Genomic DNA, 20850 nt, shown 5'->3' with positions numbered 1-20850 from the left:
CTTGAAACAAGAAAATGTTATTCAGAAAACCATAAGAGAGAATACATTTACGATATTGTACAGCATTTATTGAAAAAAAAGTCTGTATGTAATTGGACCGATACAGTTCAAGCCCGTGTTGTTCAAGGGTTGCTTGTAAATGTGTGTGGCTGTGTCCTGGTAGAATCTTACTTACTAAAACAGGGTGTAGTTTGCTGACCTCTGATCTACAATGTTTCCATACATAGTTGAATAGCATACAACATAAATAACTATAAAACATAAATCACATAGATGTCAGCCAGCTACTTACATGAGAAAAATCTTTTTATCATATTTTTGCTCTAACCTGATTAGAATTTTAACAATTATGACTAACAACTGTGTAGTTAATTCATGTGAATTAACTATATATATGCTCTACACAAGAAATTATGGGGACAAGACAATGTGTTTATTGCCATTTTAAGATGAAAGAAGTGACAGCTGGTAAATACACAAATAAAATGGGAGTCCAGGTGAGGAATCTCCTCTGAAGGATTTGACTGTAAGACTGAAAACAGATGACACATCCTACTAGGTGGTAGAATTGTAGCCAGATCCCTGAAGATACTAGATCCAATGTCTGACCCAGGAACAGTGTTAAGATCACATCACTAGGGGGCACCTGGGTGGCTCAGTTGGTCAAGCGACTGCCTTCGGCTCAGGTCATGATCCTGGAGTCCCAGGATCAAGTCCCACGTCGGGCTCCCTGCTCAGCAGGGAGTCTGCTTCTCCCTCTGACCCTATCCCCTCTCATGTGCTCTCTCTCTCTCATTCTCTCTCTCAAATAAATAATTTTTTTTTTTAAAGATTTTATTTATTTATTTGACAGAGAGAGAGAGACAGCGAGAGAGTGAACACAAGCAGGGGGAGTGGGAGAGGGAGAAGCAGGCTTCCCGCGGAGCAGGGAGCCTGATGTGGGGCTCGATCCCAGGACCCCGGGATCATGACCTGAGCCAAAGGCAGACGCTTAACAACTGAGCCACCCAGGCACCCCAAATAAAATCTTAAAAAAAAAAAAAAAAAAGATCACATCACTTGGACTTAACACAGTCAAAGCAGTGTATACACCTCAATGTAGAGGTGTTTCCCCACATGCACTCCAAAGGTCACCCAATGACTAAGAAGAGAGAAACCCAGAGCAGATCTATGAGAATGTTCCTGTTACAAAAGACCTCAAGTGGCTGGTGCAAGAAAGGAGCTCCACTTGTAGAAAGAAGCCCTGCTGCTGGTTTTTGGTGATGAGGATGGGGCAGACCCGTTCCAAGTGGAAGGCCTAAGTCTGAATGAAAGGAAAGCTACATCCCCCCACTGAACATCCCGCGTCACAAGTGACTTGTTAGGGAAGAGAAGACTTATAGAACTCACAGGTTCTGCGATAGAAGGGCAGTGCAGAAATTTCTGAAGTGTTTTGAAGGAAAGCGTACTAAAATCAAAGTCTATTATCCTCTCTGTCTCAGAAATTTGTGATACAGTTACTTATAAGAATATGAAATCCAAGCCCTTTTATAACAAATGCTGAAAGTTTTGAGGAAATTATATTATGCGTGCTATGGACTGAACTGTGTGTCCCCTGTGCCCCCAATTCATATGGTGAAGGCCTGTCTCCAATGTGATGGTATTTGGAAATGGGGCCTTTGGGAAATAATCAGGTTTAGATGGGGTCCTGAGGGTGGGGCCCTCATGATGGACTTAATCGATTCCCTTGTAAGCGACCAGAGAACTTCCTCTCTCTCTCCCCTGCCGCAAGAACCTAGGACAGTTCAAGGACACAGCAAGAATGCAGCCATCTGGAACCCAAGGAGAGCACTCTCACAAGACACCAACCCTGCTGGCACCTTGATCTTAGACTTCCAGTCTCCAGAACTGCGAGAAATAAACTCCTGTTGTTTACATCACCCAGTCCTGGAGATGTTATTATGGCAGCCCAAGGTAATGGAGACAACAGAGCCTGAGGCCCACTACTCCTTTTTGGGGCACTACAAAAAAGAAAGTCCTCAGGAGTTTCAGGGTTTGTCATTTCTTTCTTGCCCTGTCTTTTCTCTTGCTGGATGGTGAGCAATTTGAGAATAGGAATCATGTCTTATCCCTTTGGAATATCCAAAGATACATAGCACAAAGAAGCCCTTAGTGAAGGTTTGCTGAAGAAATATTAAAGTCAAAGATACAACTATGGAATCAAAACTTTATCATTGGGAGCAGAAATGGAGAAGCGGGTAGAAACGAAAGGTATCATTTTATTTAGATTAGGTAAGGACGACAGGTATTTTCTCTGTTCTGCCTAGTTGCTTCTTCCTCCTCCTCCTCAAATGTACCTGTTCCTTTTCTGTATATCTCCTAATGTATTGTTATAGGGAAAGAAAAAAGCCAGGGAGGACAATGACCCAGATCTTATAATAATGGTAGGTTCTGGGGTGCCTGGGTGGCTCAGTTGGTTAAGCATCTGCCTTTGGCTCAGGTTGTGATCCCAGGGTCCTGGGATCAAGCCCCGTGTTGGGCTCCCTGCTCAGCGGGGGAGCCTGCTTCTCCCTCTGCCCGTCCCCTCGCTTGTGCTCTCTCCTGTTCTTTCTCTCAAATGAATAAAATAAAATAATAATAATAATGGTAGCTTCTAAATAATCAGAATGGTGGAGGGCTATGGTTTCAAAAAACAAGCAAACGAAACAAACCAAAAAACCAAAACAAACAAAAAACAACAGACTTCGTAATAGTTCCTTTACATTTATGCAGCATTTTAATTTCTTGAAAACTCTTTCATCTGTATCATAATTTTATTTAGAGCTCAACTTCCAATGAACAGAAATCTTGTTTTGTGGTATTTCTGCTTCTAATGTACTAAAACAAGAGTTCTCAGCTGGGCGTGATTCTGTTCCCTGGGCGCATCTGGCAATGCTTCGAGACGTTTTCTTTCGTTGTCACAACTGCAAGGAGTGTACGTGCTGCTGGCATCTAGTAGGCACAGGCCAGGGCTGCCGCTACGCATCCTATAATGCGCAGGATAGCCTCTCTCCAAAAGAGAACGATACAGCCCCCGATGTCAATAGTGCCAAGGCTGAGAAATCCTGTACTGAATGAAGGGAGGGAGGAGAAAGAAGGCAGGGTGGACACTTCCCTTAGGAGTTTTTTTTAAAACCTAAAATCCTAGAGTTATGGATGACTTGTTTCTAAATTACAGCATTGGTTTCTTGGTTCAGCAAAGTCAAAACACGGCAAAGCCTGGTTTGTCTGAAAGGGGTTCGGTGGTTGAACGATGATCCTTAACTAGCTTGCTCGAGAAATGCTTTTTTCTCAAGGAGCACAAGGGGGCGCGAGAGCCCCGTATCACTGCAGCATCCTCAGCCTTCTCACCACTCTGTCTCCAAGTCAGAAAAGAGAAACACTAACCAAGCACCATAGTTAATGCCCCTGTCCTGCAGAATACTATCAGCTCTGAGGGCAAAAATCAGGTCTGTTTAATTGGCTTGCACAATGCCTGGCATCATGGTATGTTGTTCTCTGTTAATTATTTTCAGAGCCAAATGGAGAGAGTCTTCTGCCTTTCTTCTCTTTAGTGTTTAGAGGTTGATATGAGGAGTTTACAATCTAAACAGCAAAATGATTCCCATTTTAAAACTGAGTACTATTCAACCCTTTACCAAGCGGAGAATTTACCCACTTATGTGTAAACCAAACCTGCAGGTCGATGAAAATGGAGCTGTAATGTACCAGATGGCATGAAGTGTAGATTTTTGCTTCACCCCATCTCTGCTCTCACCCACACATCTGGACTCTGTGCATGTGCTCCATGTGCCAAGTCAAACACTCTAGAAAGACGAGGCCCGGGAGGGCAGAGTGGCAGATTGAAACCTGCCCTGAAATTTTAAAAGGGGATGTGTACAGGAAACTATCTGCCGACCATTTTGAAGTCTTACATCTAAAACTAGGATCACTGCTGGGATCTTTTACCTATAATTATGAAGGTGCCTCCAGGGAAGTCTCTAGTAGTACAAAATGTTCGGAGACATTCTGGGAGAAAAGTCTTAGGTCAGTGGTTTTGAACCTTCCATTAATTTTCCCCCAACAGACTAATGTTTTGACAGATTTTGTCTATCAAATTGCATGTTAAAAATAATATGTTCCATATGTGTGACTGCCGATCCAGATTTTATCCAAAGATCAGTAATTTTAAGAGGGTTCATAATATTATGAAATACAGAAATCACTACTGCAATTGTGATGCTTAGAAGCGACAAAGTTAAGTAACTGTATTGGACACGGAAGCACGGCTTTCTGCTACTGATCACTAATTCTGGCCATCTCTCTCTATAGGTGTTCAGGACACAGCTATATGACACGTGGCTCTGCCACATTACTTCATTACCAATAATGTCCCCTAAAGTTCTGAGTCATCAGCAACCAATTAGAGCTTCTGAAGAGCTGAGCTGAGTTGATACAATTCTAGTCAAATGCCAAAAACCCCAACTACCCCCCATCCCCAAACTATTAATATTCTATTTAGAAGTTTGGGAAATAAAAAAAATATAGTAAGGACTTTTACAGACTCCAGGTACATAGGAAACACCATTTAGGACCTATGGTCCTAAGGGATTTTACAAAAAATATTTTATTCTAGCATATTGTGTATTTGAGTCTACAAATAACTCCTGTGGAATCTTACTTGAATAGCTTAGAAGTATCCAATATATTTCAATTAGAATTAAAAAAAAAATCAAACTTGCTCTCAAGAGTTTTAAAACTCACAGAACTTTAGGGCTGGAAAGAAACTTGGGTATCATCTAATCTAACTCCTTTTTTTTTTTTTTTTAAAGATTTTATTTATTTGTCAGAGAGAGAGAGAGAGAGTACAAGCAGGGCGAGCAGCAGAGGGAGAAGCAGGCTCCCTGCTGAGCAAGGAGCCCAATGCAGGACTTGATCCCAGGACCCTGGGATCATGACCTGAGCCGAAGGCAGACACTTAACCGACCGAGCCACCCAGGCGTCCCATCATCACTTTTTTGTTTTAAGATTTTATTTATTTGAGAGAGAGAGAGAAAGTAAGCAGGGAGAGGAGTAGAGAGGGATAAGCAGACTCCCCGATGAGCATGGAGCCTGACACAGAGTTCGAGCCCATGACCCTGAGATCACGACCTGAGCTGATACCAAGAGTCAGACGCCCAATCGACTGAGCCATCCAGGTGCCCCTAACTCCATCACCTTTCACACACAAAGGTAACCTCTTTGGACGTTAAATAGCTTTAAACCATTTGGAGCCATAAAGCCTGGTTTTCCCAATTTGGAGCTCATTCCACCATTCCCCAAAGCTTTCTGGTGATCCATACATATTACTTTAGTATATATGATAGTTATAAATAAATATAAATAATTATGTATTATCTATACCAACAGATTTCAAATGTGTTTAGCTATAACCTGCAGCAAGAAATATGTTTTCAATTGTGATCCAGTATCCACTGACACACAACTGAACAGATTTTATGAAACAAAATTTATCTTTACTACATAATGCAATACACTTCCACTGAATTGGTATCATGACCCAATAATGAGTCCATTCTCACAGTCTGAAAAACCACCACCACACATGTTGCCCCCTGGCTGTGTGAATTCTGTTTTGATTATATAGTCTTACATAATTCTCTAGCTGTTTCATGGGGGCTAACACGGCTTCCCCTCCCCCCAGACAAGGTTGTCGGTGCAACAGCAAGTCTCCCAGCAGATGCTCCACAAAGACTTGCTGAAGGACATTTATGCATCACTGCTTTAGGCTGTTGAAAACATCATCCACATTTTGTTCATGGATGGCAGTGGCAAGAAGAAAAACAAGAAACCTTGACAAAACTCCATTCTTTCGCTCTCTTTCTCTCTAAACCCTTTCTGCTGGACACGGAGAAGGTACTTGGTTGGGGGCGGGGAAGCAATAGGCAGAACATTCTGATTAGAACTGAATAAAGTGCTGCTTTTATATCTGGGGCTTTAAGATCTAAGTGAGGAAGTAACACATCACTAGATGTAACAAAGAAAAGGCTTTAGAGAAGCAATCAATAACAAATATCATTCAGGAGTTTCTCAAGATTCCTCATAAAATCAAGTGTGGCAGGGATCATCTTGGTCACTAGAGGAAATGAATATTCTCCTCCTGTCGGTTTCTTCTGGAATCTGTGCAAGTTCTCTTTCCTTTTGTCATGTGCCTTAGTGGCTTGATTGAGACAGTGGAAAGGAAAATGATGTGAAACTTATCTCCACAAATTCTCACTTGCTAACAATTATCCTATTCATTCTTTGTTTCAGTCCACAAACACTTGTTGAGTGCCAACTACGTACCAAGCAAGATGCCTTAGGTCTTGGGTGATACAGTGGCGGGTGGGCAAGCCAGACCTGGCCTGCCTTTATGGAGAGTTACAATCTAGAGTAGAATGTGTAAAAGAGGCATCTGTATTCTTTTTGTCACATTAATCCGTTCTTTCTCACCATTTCTAATACTGAAAATGACAGACTTGTAAAAATTCAAACTTACTCTTACCCAAAAGGGTGCTGATATAATTCAGAGGAGGGAATATCAGCACAATTCACTGACAACTTGAATAAATTCTTTGAGATAGAAAAGACCGTACAAGGACTCACCTTGAAGTACACAGTCCCCTTCTCTTTAACAATGGCAGCCTGCTCCAATTTTTCTTTGGTGTCCATCTCCCAGGATTCCTTGGCCTGTTGTGTAAATTTGTAACAAGGGTTAGATGAACAGAGAAGGAAAAAGCATCAGCTAATGCATGTAAGAACACATAGCAGCTACTTCTAGGATACCCACGCCTCAAGACGCACTGGCTTTTAAAACTGTGCGCCAGTGCGCATTCACTGCTGGGCTAGAGCTCACCTTCCATGGTGACCAAGCTGCAGTCTGACCCGTGCTGCCCAAGGAGGAAGAGCAGGCAGAAACACAGTAAGGAACCTAAGCTGTTGTGTGCTGTTAAAGAGCGCATCTTTGGAGTTATGAGGTGAGGACACACAACAAAACCCCATGTCCCTCATCCCCCTCCCGCAAACTTCACCAGTAAACTGCCATTACAATTTCAGCAAGTTGTTTCTCTCAAGCCTCAGTGTTTCAAATTCTAAAATGGGAACACTACTGTAGTCAAGTCACAGCTGTATATTCACACAGAATCTTCTAAATGCCGGGTCACGTCGGTCCCTTCTCTACTGAAACAGCTAAAGCTTCCAAAACTCTGTCAACTTGCAGATGGATACCTGGGGGATTTCAAATAAAACATAACTGGGAGGGTAAAGCTGATGCAGAAATATTTCTAAGGATTTCATGACCATCTGCTGTTTTGTATCGTGTGTATTATTACTCTCCACCATTAGAGATAGGGATCCAGAGACAACTGCACTTTTGGGATGAATAGCTGGATTTAAAGGGCGCATCAAGCGTCAACAGAACAATCTGGGATCCTCAGGGAAAATGACAGGGGCTGCGTCAGTGCTACTTCCTACACAGGAATTACAGAACTTCAGGGGGTAACTGTAAAATTCTCCCTATTCAAAAAACAATTAGTGATGTATTCCTGCTGCCACCCGCCCCACCAAGTGAATAATGAGAGTTACCAGTCTTTCTGGCAACCCTATGTTGCTTTTAACGATTTAGCTCTATTATTTAAAAATCTAGTAACAAGGGCCCTCTGCATTTTTTATACAGAGTTCAGTCTTCATGGAGTATAAATATATTCTTAATACTACGAGGCAGACAATTCAAATGTTGCTTCCGACAACATCCCACTTTCACATGGTTTCAAATATAGAGAGCAGTGTTTCCTGGAACACGGTCTCAGCAAGAAGCGCGCGCCAGCTCCTCACAGCTCACGACAGTGGGAATGTGCCGCAAGAAGCATCGTCCACTGAGCTGTGGATTACTTGATTAAAATGCAAATAGGAAAGCCAAAGGTCTAAATAACCATATGCTAAAGATGATTTTCTCTCTCTTTAATAATAAAAACCATTGTGCTATGAAGGCAGCTTTGGAGGATCAGAGCTGAGCTGGCAGGCCTTCAGCAGAGGTAACCAGACAAAACGCGATGGTCATGACAAGAGCGTAATATGTTTGTTTGGGGGAGCATGGAGTGTGAGGCGTATGATCAGGAATGTCATTGTTGGGGGAGAAGCCTGAAGCAGTCCTCCCCTGACTTTCCTGGCCCAAAGTTACAGCCCCACAGGACAATGATTTCCTTACTAAATCTAATAAAATATAAACAGTCGCATTTCCAGTCTACAGCTTAATGTACAGAACATGGAGGTGGCGCTGCGGGAAAAAAAAAGGCATACAGAATGCAGTTCTTGAAGCTCTCCGGGGAGAGTGGGGCCTTGGTGATGCAGAGGTGATGTGGTGGCATGCCTAGAACAGACATCCGCTTTGTGTGTGTCTGGTGCAGCTGCTGCTCGGAGCCTCCAGAAGTAGGCCTGAGACAGAAACATGCTCCAGGAGGGACGCCACTTCTGGAACCCAAGGCAACTGACAAGCTCTCTCTTTTTTAGGCTTGGACGGGTAGGAAAAGAAAAGGCCAAAGGTCAGCAGGTTTGTCTCTTATATCTCTTGTCACAGAGCCTGGTGGCCCAGGAAGCCTTGCATTTTGGATCATAACTTCCTCTCCATGACTCCAAGAAGGGTACGATCCATTCAGCATCGGAAAACTGCGCCCCACTCCCTCAAGGAGCTGCTTGGCAGAATGTGAACCTTTTTGTCTTCAACCCAGGAAAGAAAGTACAGAAAGAACAAGTCTAGGAACAAATAAGGGAACAAGTCTTGGATTCTACCCAAAAAAGTTAAAAAAAAAAGGCTGACACGTAGGAACAAAATAAGAACACTGAGCGCCTTAGTTGTATATCAGCTGTGCACTCTCAGCTCTCCCATACTCGGGGGGCGGTGTCAAAGACAAGAGACAAACTTCGTCCTGAAAAGCACAACATACGAATAAATACCATCTATCCACACCACCTAATAATAATATAAGAGAGTCATTTACAGGAAGTGGATGGAGAAGAAATCTACCATGATTGCAGAGAAGTTGGTATTTTCTCACCTTTTCGAAGCTCTTAAGTGTCACTTCATATATAAGCTCAGCATTAGGTTCAATGCCAAATTTAGGCTTCCCTGCCTCTCCAAAACCATATCTGAAATGGAGAGTAAGAAAACAAAACTTTAAAAGCACTGATGTATTTCCAGGCACTTCCTTTGGCATTCTGAGGCATCACGTTAGCACAGAGCTCACGTCTGCACACTACACACATCAGGGACCCTGAAGACAAACCAGCTGCGGATCAGGAGCTATAGTGCCAAGTATCACTGCTGTGGCTTTTGAAGGAACGCGGCTAGATTTCGTTTCCTGTTCTCCTTCACCATCACATGTAATGTGAACACCTGTACTCCTTGGGAAAGCTTGCTTGATGTGATTTTAAATGTCACTGCCTTTTTCTCTGCTTGATGTAGTATCTAGTTCTTTCTATAAAATAGCCATTGTTTGGTTATCAGGACTTTTCCCCGAAGCCGTATCAGCAGGACAGAGACGACAGGCACTGTGACTGCTACAGCCCTGTTTATTAGCGGCTGTTTTAATACGCTTTTAACTTTAAAGTGCAGTCTCCTTCCAGTAGTACCGCTTCCAGTCAGATAAATGGGGGGGGTGGGGGTGGGGAAGGCTCACACATCAGGAAGGAAATTCATCCTCCCAGTATTTCTGCAAGACATTAAAAAAGCACACCGGAACACACAAATGATAGAACAAATACATCATTGAAAAGAACAGCCCTAGCAAGCTCTAACACCTCATCCAGAGAAATGCTCTCAGAGCTCTGTGGCTCTCACACTGTAAACTCTACACCTGTTAGCCAAAACTTACTGAAGAAAAGGACTGAGGGTATATAAATTGTTTTTCTCTTTTTATTTTCTTTCAGATCACTGAAGGTCTTTAAACAAACCCAGAGCATTCAAGAAGCACACATCTCGTAGAATGGAAGTTCTGGTGGTGCTTTGTCTGTCTGGTCCAATGGTTTCCCAGCATTCATTTCACCCAGCATATTATGAAAGTGTTCACTGGAATATATTCTGTTCCCATCTGTTTCAAGGCCAAACTACTCTTGAATATATGGAATGGTATTGCAAGATAACTTAGTAAACCCAAACTTTCAGGCTATGGGTTGAAGGATGCCAAAAACAGGTAGATGCTATAATACCTCCCATTTTCTCTGGAGCAAAACAACTAGAAGGGGGAACACACCTATCCTGCTGCTTACACCACTTTCTTTACCCCATGCCTGAACTTTTTGGGAAGAAAAGGCTTACTCACCTCCACTATTACACAAGAAAATGAAAGCTGGAGTCAGAGAGAGGCACCGAGATACAAAGAGAGTCGGTAGGAATGGGGTGTGGTAGTTTTAATAGCAGGGCAAAGGGTATCTTCAGCAAAGAAATCAAAGAGGACATAATTACCAGTGGCTGATTTTAGGCAGTCATGACTAGTTTTCTACTTCAAGCTCTTAGACTTATATATCTCCTATTTGGCTTCTACCATCTGGTAAATAATGGAACATTCCTTAACTGTTGGGAACTAGGTAGGTAGGTGAGTCCTTGCTGATCATGCTTACTGACAGCATGTGGTATTTGGAGCCCTGTGCTACACAGGTACAAACCCAACAGACGGTCTGACACTTGCCTTAGGCCAGTGACTCTCGACAGTGGTGATTTTAATCCACCCCCCAAGAGGGACATTTGGTAATGTCTAGAGATTTGGGATTTGCCACAACCACTGGGGTGCTACTAGAACTGCGTGGGTAGAACATCCTATAATGCACAGAAGAGCCCGCACAACCAAGAAATATCTGGCCCAAAATGTCGACAGTGCTGAGGATAAGACAAGTTGCCTTAGAGGAACTCATGAATCAAAGTCCCAAGGCTAGAGGTGGAGGATGTAGGGTGTTCAAATGAAGAGACGCTGTGAAGATTTATGTGGAGCATACCATCCTGGGGAGGCATAAGACCACACCAAACTGTTCTGGGAGCACCTAGCCTGACTTCCAAGTTGTACAGAGAGTTGTCTGACTTATGCTAGAACGGCCTGGGCGAGGAAGGACCCAGGACACACAAATTCATCTGACTGAAAGACAGAACGCCACAAATGGAATTCCAGGACTTAGCCCAGCGACAAACTGGGCTACAGTAACAGAAGGAATCTGGTATTAATGTTCTTGATTCAACAGTTGCCTGCAGACAGCAGAGATACAAAATGTGACTATTAATGACCATTAAGGCTTTATGTGCATACAAGAAGTACTTGTACCACAAGTGCTTACCAACTGCTTCATTTTTACAGATGAAGAAACTGAGGCTCAGAGAGACTCTCCCTTCCAGAGAGTCACACAAAGAGGCAGCGGCAGAGTCAGGATTTAAATTCAGACTCTGTGTCCCCAGAAAGCTGTTTATTTTTTAACCTGCACTGCCTCATAATTACACATTATGGCTCTTGGCAGCCTGTGTTTTTGTCTGGGGTTGGTACAGGACAGAAACATAAGGAAAGGGAGGAAAAAAATTATAACTAGCCATACCTTACCTAAAATGAACACAATATAAAAGTATTAAACAGTATTAAACACAATATAAGAGATACTGTTCTGCTGAGAAGAAAGAAAAATTGATTCTGTGGAAGTGTTTTATGAATTTATTATGAAAACATCCTACCAAGGTGTCTGTCAGAGTCACAGAGGTGTGCCCTGAACATCTAGAGAATGAAATGCACATGACGCAAGAGAACTATGGGGCGTGAATGTGCGGCAGCCACACTTAAGCGAAACTCAGATGCAGTGTTTTGTGGTATGTGGGGATCTGAGCAAGACGAGCAAGCCCACTGAAGGCATGCACATGCACCTGCTGTGGGGATGTCTACCTGTATGGCTAGTGTTACACAGCGCACGTATGGAGAGCCTCACACTGCAGAGTGTGCACTTTATATAACTCCTCAACACACTAACCGGTATCTTGAAGAGAAAAGAACATGTTTCTTTCTAACTGTGCTGAATTATTTCTATGAAGCGTATGAAAAAACTTTCATACCTAGAAACTTTTGAAAACTTGCTTACTTTTATGACTGAAAAGATTTGAAAAATCTACCCTATGTTAAAACAGGGTTTCCTTTTTCTTGTGGTCTGAGGGTAAAATGGAATAGAAAAATAGTCACCACAGTAGCAATAACAGCTAATACACTGAGAATTTATATGTGTCAGGCACTCTGCGAAGTGCCACTTTATGTGCATTTCCTCATTCAGACCTCCACAACTTTCTGCGGTAGATCTTGTTATCCCCATTTTACGGAAGGGGAAACTGAGGCTGAGAAGAGTTAAGTGACTTGCACAAGTGGACACAGCTGGTAAGGTACATAGTGGGGGGTATTAACCATTAATGACACAACAAACAATTTAAATGTGCAAGGAACTATTTGCATGAAAAAATATAAGGATGATTTCTGTATCTCTTTGCCATTAAACTTGATACAGCTGCCCCCCCCGCCCCCCGCCGTTAGCTAGCTCAAAATACAACGAACTGATTCATATAATCTATGCTTGCATGTATGCAGAATTATCCTCAAGGAGCTTAAATCTGAAAGCACACAGTGGACATAAATACCACTCTCTTTATATGAGTCTAGAACTATAATTTTAGAAAGCCAGAGTAAAAACAATTAGATATTACCTGGATACGGAGGAGACAGCCTTCTCTATGCTCTACTTGAGTAAAAAACAGTTCCTTCTAGAATGAGAGAAATAAGTTCACCTGAAGGTGAAATACAACTATAGGGTAAATGTAAATAAAATACACTGAAACAGGAATACAGTAGTGGAAAAAGGATGACAGAGAAAAAGAAGGTATGAAATAAAAGGTGCCTCCATGAAGGCTCTAAAAGGGGTCCAGGTGTAGAGTATCTGTAGGCCTGGCCAAACCCTCACCTGGGAAATAGAATTAGGGCTCACGTATGAGGGCAAAGGTGAATATGCCACTGGATTACTCCTGAGGCTCCACAAAGGCAAGCAACTGTACAAAAGGCTGACTGAACCTAGGGTAAGTGCAGGCCATCCGGATTCTCAAGAACTCAGAATCCTAGGAACTGAAATCCAAGGAGCCAGAGAGGGAGGAGACTCCAGATAAGCAGATGCACTTTCATGCAAACAGAATCAAAACACCCTGGTTTCTCTCAAGGGTCCATTTCTCAAGATAGAAGGGTTAGATTCGTGGTATAATTTTAGGTCTAAAAATAATACCAAACATGTTTTCACAAGAGAGACTGTTAGTGTCTGATAGTTCTAAGCTGGGAAGTGCTAATGGATATCCTTATGATGGGAAAAATTTAGGCAAAAATGAGTCATCTCCGCTGCCTTTAGATCCAGGAAGAACATTTTTTTTTTTTCAGGGACTCTGTATAAGAACAGGTGGCACAAATTCAAGTGGTAATAAATCATCCAAATGTTTCTTCTACTTCCAACCTCACATGTTTTACTGCCTCCCACCTAATTTAGAGAAAAGGAAAGAGGAGGGCAGGAGAATCAGGTGAGACAGACCAACAGCTTCCTGTCTTTGCAATATGGCAGGCAAAACAAATAAACAGCAAAACTCACCTGTCAGTCCTATCCTTGACACACAATAATCAAGTGAACAGGCTCACAGATCTTTGTGATATTATATGGCTCATTAATTTACTCCATGACTAACTGTAGCCTGATTTAATCGTTTCCACTGTTAGCATTAACTTTCCTGAAAACACTAAAACGTTGACTGAAAAAGCAAGTGTATACCTGTTCTTTTTTTTAATTGAAGTATAGTTGAGTATAATGTTATACAGTTTCAGGCATATAGCATAGTGATTTGGCAATTCTACATATTACCCTATGCTCACCAAGATAAATATAGTCATCATCTATTAGCATGTAATATTAGCACAATATTACTTACTATATTCTCTATGCTGTACCTTCCATCTCTGTGACTTATTTTATAACCATAAGTTTGTACCTCTTAATTCCCCCTTCGCCTACTTCACCTAACTCCCCCCCCCAAACCCTCTGGCAACCACCAGTTCTCTGTATTTATGATTCTGTTTCTGTTTTGTTTATTTGTTTTGTTTTTTAGATTCCACATATAAGTGAAATCATATGGTATTTTTCTCAGTCTGATTTCTCTCACTTAGCATAATGTCCTCTAGGTCCATCCATTTTGTCACAAATATAAAACACTGATGAAAGAAACTGAAGAGGACACAAATGGAAAGATATACCATGCCTATGGATTGGAAGTATTAATATTGTTAAAATATCCATACTACCCAAAGCAATCTGTAGATTCAATGCAATCTCTATCAAGATACCAATGGTATTTTTCACAGAACTAGGACAAATAATCCTAAAATTTATAAGGAACCACACAAGACCCTGCATAGCCAAAGCAATCTTAAGTAGAACAAAGGTGAAGGTATCACACTCCCAGACTTCAAGATACACTACAAAACTGGAGTAATCCAAACGGTATGATACTGGCACAAAACAGACACATAGGTCAATGGAACAAGACAGAGAGCCCAGAAATAAATCCACACTTATTTGGTCAATTAATCTATGCCAGAGGAGGCAAGACTATATAATGGGGAGAAGACGGTCTCTTCAGTAAATGGTGTGGGGAAAACTGAAGAGCTACATGCAAAAGAATGAAAGGAGACCACCTTCTTATAACACACACACACACACACACACACACACACACACACACCCACACCCCCGTCCTTTAGATCGCTGTGTACTGACTGGTATGCTGCTTACCGTGGTCCAAGATATAAAATACAATGTTCTTCCCGTTGCATTTTCTCCAGGGCTTTGTCAATTCCAATTGGAATGTCATGGTCTTCTCCTTCCCCTACAATGAATACCACATCTCTGCAATCAAACATCCTTCCATCATAGCGGCCTTCCAGGTGGACTGAGGGAGAGGAGACAGGTCAGTCAGTAAGGCTGCTCCGCAGGACTGGCTAATTTAGAGAAGTGATAAATGATTATGTCCCCTTTCTCATTTCATCTAGAGACACATGGGGTATGTCCTGTTGACACTTTGTCTACCCTGTCTGAAAATTTAAGAGCAATTCTATTTCTAAGTTTATACTTGTAATTACCAACAACTGTATCAATAAGATAGCTTCGGGGGGCAACTGGGTGGCTCAGTTGGTTAAGTGACCAACTCTTGATTTCGGCTCAGGTCATGATCTCAGGGTCCTGGGATGGAGCCCTGTGTCAGGCTCCGAGCTCAGTGGTGAGTCAGCTTGAGGATTCCCTCTCGCCCTCTCCCTCTGCCCCCCACCCACACTCTAAAATAAATAAATAAATCTTTAAAAAAAAATAGATAGCTTAGTGGACAATAAAACAAAGCAGAAACACAGGTTTAATTTAAACCTACTATATGGCAGAGATTTCCTCACCTGTAACACAGGATCAAGATAGTTAATAGATAATTATCAAGGTGCCACAAATTTAATATCAAGTATATAATGACTTAAACATTTATAGCTACATTTTGACTTCAGATGCTTGGAAAAAAAACAACGAAATGATTATTTCCCCAAAGATAAACAAAGGTTAACTGAATAAAGAAGCGCTTTTTTCTTAAGAGTCCTAATCTCATTCACAAATATATTTGAGTAAAACCAGAAAACCCAAAGCCAACATCATCAATAACTATATCACAGCTATACCCCTTAGTGGAGTGGTAACTATAAAGTGTGAAGGAATCATTAGTCTACTATAATTTTACAAATCAAATTATTTAACCATCTCTTCTGAAATGTTAAGAGGTCAATTTCTTGGGGCCTAATTTCCTATTCCACTTAAACTCACTCAGCTCATTCCCAGGGTAATTTCATATTAGATAAGGAGCTTTTGTTTCCTCAAGATAAAATAGGAAAAATGCATGTAGATATGTATATTTTTCTTGATCCATTACTTTTTTTCTAGGATAAGCAACTCTCTGAATCATTCCAACTATTTTTCATATGGAAGATATTCATCCTCTTCCATTTGGGTCTTTGACTCAGTGAGAACAACGGATGGCTCACGCAATAGCACAGCAGTCACCAAGCAATGTAATAACTGGTCTTTCCTAAGAAAATTCTTTATTCTAACTTCTGTAATGTAATGGCCTAGATTCAAACGTTACAATTTCCTAAAATGCTTCTTTTCTAACACCAGTTTCTCTAACTTTAACTTGTTTTAGAGAGACTAAAAATTACTCATTCTGTTATACTTGTTTCATGAGACAGTTATTAGTTTCCAAACACAAATTCAATTCCAACTTACTCTACTTTTGAATTACATGATCTCAAAGGTCCTCTGAAGCTCTACAATTCTATGAATCTATGACCCAGTGATACAGTTCTCGATATAGGCCAGAAACCAGCTTGAAAACTAATTCCTGCAGTTAATTATTTGATCAGGTTACCTTTAAGCCCAGGCCTGAAAAATTAGAGAAACCCTGAAAAGTAAACAGCGGTGGTATAGACATCAAGAGTCACAATGTCACATGGACATTTACACTTTAAAGCTCTCTATCCTGGGGTGCCTGGGTGGCTCAGTCGGTTAAGCGTCTGCCTTCAGCTCAGGTCATGATCCCGGGGTCCTGGGATCAAGCCCCACATCAGGCTCTCTGCTCAGCAGGGAGCCTACTTCTCCCTCCTGCTCTGCCTGCCGCTATGCCTCCTTGTGATCTCTCTCTCTCTCTCTGTCAAATAAATAAAATCTTAAAAAAAAAAAATAAAGCTCTCTATCCTTTTCTGATTTACTAGGATTGAGACCATCCTGATGTGCTTCCATCGAAGACGTAGGATTGGAGTCCAAGAAGCTTGGGCCAAATTAGAGAGAGGCATGACTCTCTAAACAAGGGCAAGAAATACACTGGCTCTCAGGGTGGAGTTGATACACAGGAATTTTGCTCTATGCCCCACAGTCATAAATGTAGATGATCCTATTACAGTCACTTTTGGAATGCTTTAGGTAAAATAAAAATCAGCTGATAGCACATTGAAAATTCTTTTGAATTAGAAAAATTTTTTTTTTCCAGATTTTTAAAAAAATTTATTTATTTGACAGAGAGGGACAGTGAGAGAGGGAACACAAGCAGGGGGAGTGAGAGAGGGAGAAGCAGGCTTCCCACTGAGCAGAGAGCCCAATGCGGGGCTCGATCCCAGGACCCTGGGATCATGACCTGAGCCGAAGGCAGACGCTTAACGACTGAGCCACCCAGGCGCCCCAGAAAATATTTTCAAAATAAGTTCAGCTTTATTATTATTTTCAGATACATCTAGAGAGGTTCTGCAGGGTGTCTAAGGCTTAAGATATTTTTACTAAAATAAAGCTGATATTGCTAAAGGAATTGTGAGTTCTGAAAAGTTTATGCTCTTAAATATTTTAAAATCTGCCCAAGAAATTTGATGTTGACTAATGCGATGATACTTTTCATGAAGAAAAAAAAAACTGCTGAGCAAAGTGAATTTCAGCTCATGAACTGAGGAATATTCTCAAGTATTGAGACTTACTATCCTAGTACTTCACAACTCAGCTGACAGATTTTTCTGTCTGAGGTTTATTGTTAGAAGTATCTTCCTCCCTAAAGGAGAGTACATTTAGTCGGGGAGGAAACTATCAGTACATTCATTGTGGTTTTTGGTTGATCAAGTTTGAATGTGTTTTCAAAACAGGAAATCCAGAGACTCTGCAAAGGATTCCTGCCTGTGTGTCAGTTTCCTAGGCTAGTTTTCAGCTTGATTCATATACTTCATGTTAAAATTATATAAATAATTTCAGAAGTTCTCTTTACATGGGACAACCCATCATATTAGGGGGGAAAAGATTGGCTACTAATAAACGTGTTAGGAAAGAGAAGTGAAGCAAGCAAGCCAAAAAAAGGGTTCAAATTATAAGGAAGGCAAGCAAATGATAATGAAAGCAGCTGGGTGTAAGAGAAACAGTAAATGACAGAACCAGTGTTTATGGTTACCTGGTAGGAAGGTAAAAATCTGCGACTAATCTTTTTTCCTGGTAAATCTAACTCTTCTAACTTGGACCTGAATACTACCTACAGTACCATCAAATCTTCAACTGATACATGCACACACACATACACACCGGTTCATACGTACCTATAAAACCACCGCCTTTTCATCTGGAATGTCAGAGTAAGAGAAGGTATCACAGGCCCATGGATTCTTCACATCTACAAGTAGCAAAGGCTATCTCTCTGCTAACTGGTTTCTAACCTCAGAACACTGGTGTGACAAGTTCTACAAGACTGCTGACAAGAGCTCACACACCACCCTGGAGCCACAGAAACACCGCGACCACCACAGCAGGGGGCCCCCTTCTTGGTGACAGATGCAAACATGCCTGGCTCCTACAGGTCCAGTGCTCAGGTTTTTGTTTTTTTTTTTTTTAATTGTCTCAACAATTGATACCAAAGAAAACCGTGGCAACTCTGGCTAAGGAAGACCTGTGGTTGCTTTTGACCTTGCATCTCTTAGTGCAAATACTCACTTAATAAATATTTAATAATAACCATCATGACTCACTGGGAGCTCGGCCTCTAGGGCTCAGGAGGTCTGTTGCTAATTCCAACCAGCATGATTTACGGGAAGTAAATGATCTATGACGTGCCCAAAGAGAATAAAAGTACATACAGGATGCTTCTACTTAGGGCTTTTTTGGTAGAGAAAAAAAAAAAATACACAGAAAGGAACATTTTCTCTTGACTTAAAGTCTATGTAACTTGGAGGGGGGAGGCCCTCCAAACCCCATGAAGTCAAACCAAATGAAATTACCCGAGCTTTGCTGCGCAATCCGAGTGTAACCACATCAAGTAAGCCGGGTCTGCTGCAAAACATCACTTAAACTGGAGCTCTGACTTATTGTTCTCTTACTGCCCTAGAGCAATTTTGTTTTGAAGAGCACAGAACACCCTGTTCTGAATGTGGCTGGCACATGAACTCGATGTGCTGACAGCAATTTGTACTCCGATTAAAATAGGGGGGAAAAGGAAAAGAGAGTGTACTGCAGTAACAAAAACCGGAATGCAAGAACCCAAAAACTGTAGAATTTGTATTTTAGGAAACAAAACTGAGAAGGAGGCTCCATAACCTTAAAAAAAAAAGTGCTGTAAATGCTCCAGCCTAAAGACGTTAGCTCTGGTAAGTGTCTGTTTTTCCCTTTTCTAATTATAGTAGCTGGTGTCTGATAGCTTTGCACTCATTCCCAAAACAATTACTGGGTCATGGGGATCTGAATGGGAATGTTGTAATGGCATTACTACTAGACAAGACCAGTCATTTGGCCAGAGAAAACCAGGTTGTGACAGGTTACTCCCACATGGCAAGGGTTTTTTCTGCTGCCTAATTCATGCCAAATGAGTTTCTCTGCCTGCCTAATAGAGCAGAATATCCAAGAGACAGCGGATTCTTAATGACCCCCTGAAAAGGCAAATCAGGAAACAGAGATGGATTTCTAAAATCAGGAGAGGCATATTAATCACCGATTAGAAGAGAAACTGTCCCCATCAAGCAGGGTGGTCAAATTGCCCCCAACCAGCCTCCTTCCTCCTCCGCAGCACTTCATACCGTGAGAGGTGACCAAATGCCACTGCGCAACTGCTGACAGAACCGAGGGGCTGACGCTGAGGGCGGGCATGCGCCCTGACTACTTGACTAGAAGAATTCATGCAAATGGATGACAGATGATAGGTCTTAGTCTCAACAGGAAGCAAACGCACAGCAATAAATTCTACACCAACCCAAGTCCGCATCACTCCTCTCTACACCGGGTGAGCTCTTTAGTCAGACCTGGATTCCAGTCCCCTTCTGCCACTTACCAGTTGTGGATTTGGGCAAGGTCATCTAAATGATCTGAAGCTCAGTCGCCTCATCCACAAAAGAGGGAAAACAAGACTGGCTAACTAGTAGTTGCGGAGAGGATTAAATCAGGGCCCGAATGAAAGCTTTGAGCCCAGCACCCAGCATTCGTTCCCTCTTACGTCAGGGTATCTACTATGTGAGGACACTGTGATATGTGTGGATACACAGAGATGAACTCAATGGAAGTTAGCTATGATTATTTGCCTGCAATCAGTGGTAAATTATACCAGATTAAACATGTTTTAGAACTCTGGTTCAAGAAGCCACTTAGTGCTCCACAGAGAGCACTGCCGCTGTATGAATAAAACTCAGAGCAGGGAGGCAAAGGCAATGTCTTACCCTTCTTTTGTACCTCACAGTGCCTAACACACAGTTCAAGGCCAGAAAGTAAATTTTATTTAACAATTAATTTGAAAACAGGGCATTAAGGAAAATGGTAGTAATTTTCACTCACTTATGGGAATTTTCCTTTTTGAATATTAGTCAGTACTCCTATTTTTAATAAATTCCAAGAGCTATTTAAATTTTTTACTGATATGGAGCTTCTGTCTTTTAATACTATTTTAAAATAAATGATCCATTGGCTGGATTTCTTTAAATAACAAAAAGGACTATTTTCTACTAAGATTTTATTCTACTTGAAGACTTGAAGCTGCCTTTTTAGAAGGAGCTACATAAATTCAAGGTATTTGAAAGAATAAACACTGTCCATTTTAGACCACGTGCCACACTATATTACTTTGTGAAAACATATAATAAAGTGGTTTCAAGAAGTTGCTCTCTCTTACTGGACAAAATTTACCAGGACATTCACAAATAATTCAAAAGCATGTAAAAAACAAAACCAAAAAAACCTCATAGCTCT

The 20850-nt window shown here is 41.5% G+C and overlaps 1 protein-coding gene across 20 annotated transcripts in view; it reads right to left on the bottom strand.

Annotated features, from left to right (window-relative positions):
* FKBP5 (FKBP prolyl isomerase 5) overlaps positions 1-20850 on the bottom strand; it is a 119062-nt gene that overhangs the window by 9479 nt on the left and 88733 nt on the right. For 17 of the 20 annotated variants that reach the window (XM_036096774.2, XM_078055414.1, XM_078055420.1 and 14 more), the window contains 3 exons: positions 14863-15019; positions 9090-9180; positions 6643-6726 (listed from right to left, as the gene is read on the bottom strand). In XM_036096774.2, the coding sequence (XP_035952667.1) occupies positions 6643-6726; positions 9090-9180; positions 14863-15019 (332 nt within the window). Of the gene's footprint in view, positions 1-2732; positions 3089-6642; positions 6727-9089; positions 9181-14862; positions 15020-20850 lie in introns of those variants that run through there. The other 3 variants (XM_078055428.1, XM_078055429.1, XM_078055430.1) reach the window with 3 other exon arrangements.

Source organism: Halichoerus grypus, chromosome 9, assembly GCF_964656455.1.
Source record: "Halichoerus grypus chromosome 9, mHalGry1.hap1.1, whole genome shotgun sequence".
Lineage (NCBI taxonomy): Eukaryota > Metazoa > Chordata > Mammalia > Carnivora > Phocidae > Halichoerus > Halichoerus grypus.
Note: the sequence above shows the minus strand (reverse complement) of the source record. Positions and strands in the feature narration are given on the sequence as shown.